The sequence below is a fragment of the Poecilia latipinna genome, unplaced genomic scaffold (assembly GCF_001443285.1).
Source record: "Poecilia latipinna isolate Pla-1442-1.1 unplaced genomic scaffold, P_latipinna-1.0 Scaffold3005, whole genome shotgun sequence".
Classification (NCBI taxonomy): domain Eukaryota; kingdom Metazoa; phylum Chordata; class Actinopteri; order Cyprinodontiformes; family Poeciliidae; genus Poecilia; species Poecilia latipinna.
Genome location: NW_015115621.1, coordinates 34,462 through 36,299, shown reverse-complemented (window position 1 = coordinate 36,299; position 1,838 = coordinate 34,462). Strand labels below are relative to the sequence as shown.

General features: G+C 37.4%; 1 protein-coding gene across 1 annotated transcript in view; it reads right to left on the bottom strand.

The window, feature by feature from the left end:
- Nucleotides 1-656: 656 nt before the first annotated feature.
- The window catches only part of LOC106939865 (protocadherin gamma-B5-like), a 5,688-nt gene continuing 4,506 nt past the window's right edge, over nt 657-1,838 (bottom strand). The window contains exon 2 of the mRNA XM_015022433.1: nt 657-1,809. Coding sequence (XP_014877919.1) covers nt 973-1,809 — 837 coding nt within the window. The 3' untranslated portion in view covers nt 657-972. The remainder of the gene's footprint in view (nt 1,810-1,838) is intronic.

Below are 1,838 nucleotides of genomic sequence, written 5' to 3'. Positions count from 1 at the left end.
CAAATCGCAAGACAACATAGAGTCAAACTGAAAAAAACAACTTTGCACAGACTGAGTGCATTTCATAAAGGACACAACTAAACCTAATATGAACTACCAGAAATAAGACACAGTAGAGCAGACAAAGCAAATAATTAAATCTAGGAAACTTTTGGTTCAAGAAAATGATGTTAAGAACTATTTCAATATGCAAAAACAAATACACAAATATGTAAATAAGTATGAGGGTATGAAGGAGGGGGTAAAGCTTTTGTTGATTCATATATATGTAATTGACTTTCTTTATTTTATTTTTTTATATTTGTTTTGTTATTTTCTTTTGGTGTTTCCTCATTTAGCTGGAAGTTGTTTGTTGTTTTTTAACTGACGTTTTGATTTGAAAAGAGTTTTTTTTTTGTTTTCTTGGAAGTCAGAGTTGCTAAGCAATCTATACAAACATCTGACAGTATCTGACTGTTGTCTGTTTAAGATATAGTGCAGAGAATGAGCAAACATACAAGTCGCAGTTCAGTGAAGACAACTAAAGGGTGGTTCAACTAAGGTCCAAGCAATTAGTTAAATAGCACTCGGTTGATGAGGGAACAAGGTGGGTGTTTTATCGAGAATATTGTATTTATTGAACATAATTTTTGTATTTTGATATAAAACGATGTTAATGTTTGATTAACTGTCAAACTGTTAAAACAGTTGAAATACATTTTGGTTAATTTGTAGTATAGAAATGTAGGTTAATTAAATACACGTGATGTAAATGTAATGTTATTACATAAAGTAAGTCTTATAGGTTAAAGGAAAAGGTTAGAACCACTAAGAATTACTAATGGTGTTTTATTTGTATGTTTATAGCTCTTACGGTGTGTTCATGTATAAAGGCTGTTAAATAAAGAAACGTGAACCATCAGTGAAAGAGACCATCTTTTCAACCGGGACGCTACAGGAGGGGGTAAATGCAAAAATGGCTTAAGAGTGTCATCATACCTCTGAGCATCCTTCCAGTTCTCCAAAAGCCTCAGTAAAATCACTCAAACTTTTCTTCAGAGTCTGGTCAGCAGGCAGAGTGTTGTCATTGTAAGATGATACAAACTTAAAGTCACTGGTTCTAGATCCTGTTGTCAGGTAGGCATCGTAATTGTAGGTGCTGCGTAAAGTTCCTGTGCCATCAACATCTGCATAACTTGGAGGTAGATAAGCTCCTGGTATGGCTACTGCTCCATCAAACAACAGTCTGGGCTTTCTCCTGCGACAAAACCTCACTCCAAGTATAATGATGATGAAGGTCAGAAAGAAAGTGGACACAGAAACCAGTGCAATGATCAAATAAGAGGTCAACTTGGAGTTCTTCTCATCATAAGAAATGTCTTTCAGTTCCGGCACTTCAGCTAAGTTATCAGAAATAAGTAAATAAATTGAGCAGGTGGCAGACAAAGAGGGCTGTCCATTATCTTTCACAGTAACAATCAAATTCTGTTTCATGCTGTCAGATTCGGAAATGTCCCGCTGTGTTCTGATCTCTCCACTGTGTAGATCAATACTGAAAAGTCCAGGATCTGTGGCTTTGATTATATGATAGGACAGCCAGGCGTTCTGTCCAGAGTCTGCATCCACTGCTATCACTTTGGACACCAGAGACCCTCCATGTGCAGCTTTAGGGACTAACTCAGTCATGAAGGAGCTGCCCTCTGGTGCCGGGTACAGGATCTGAGGAGAGTTGTCATTTACATCTGATATGAACACACTGACAGTCACATTGCTGCTGAGAGGAGGAGAACCATTGTCTCTGGCCATCACTTGGACTTTAAAACTCCTGAACTGTTCATAGTCGAATGACCTCACAGCGT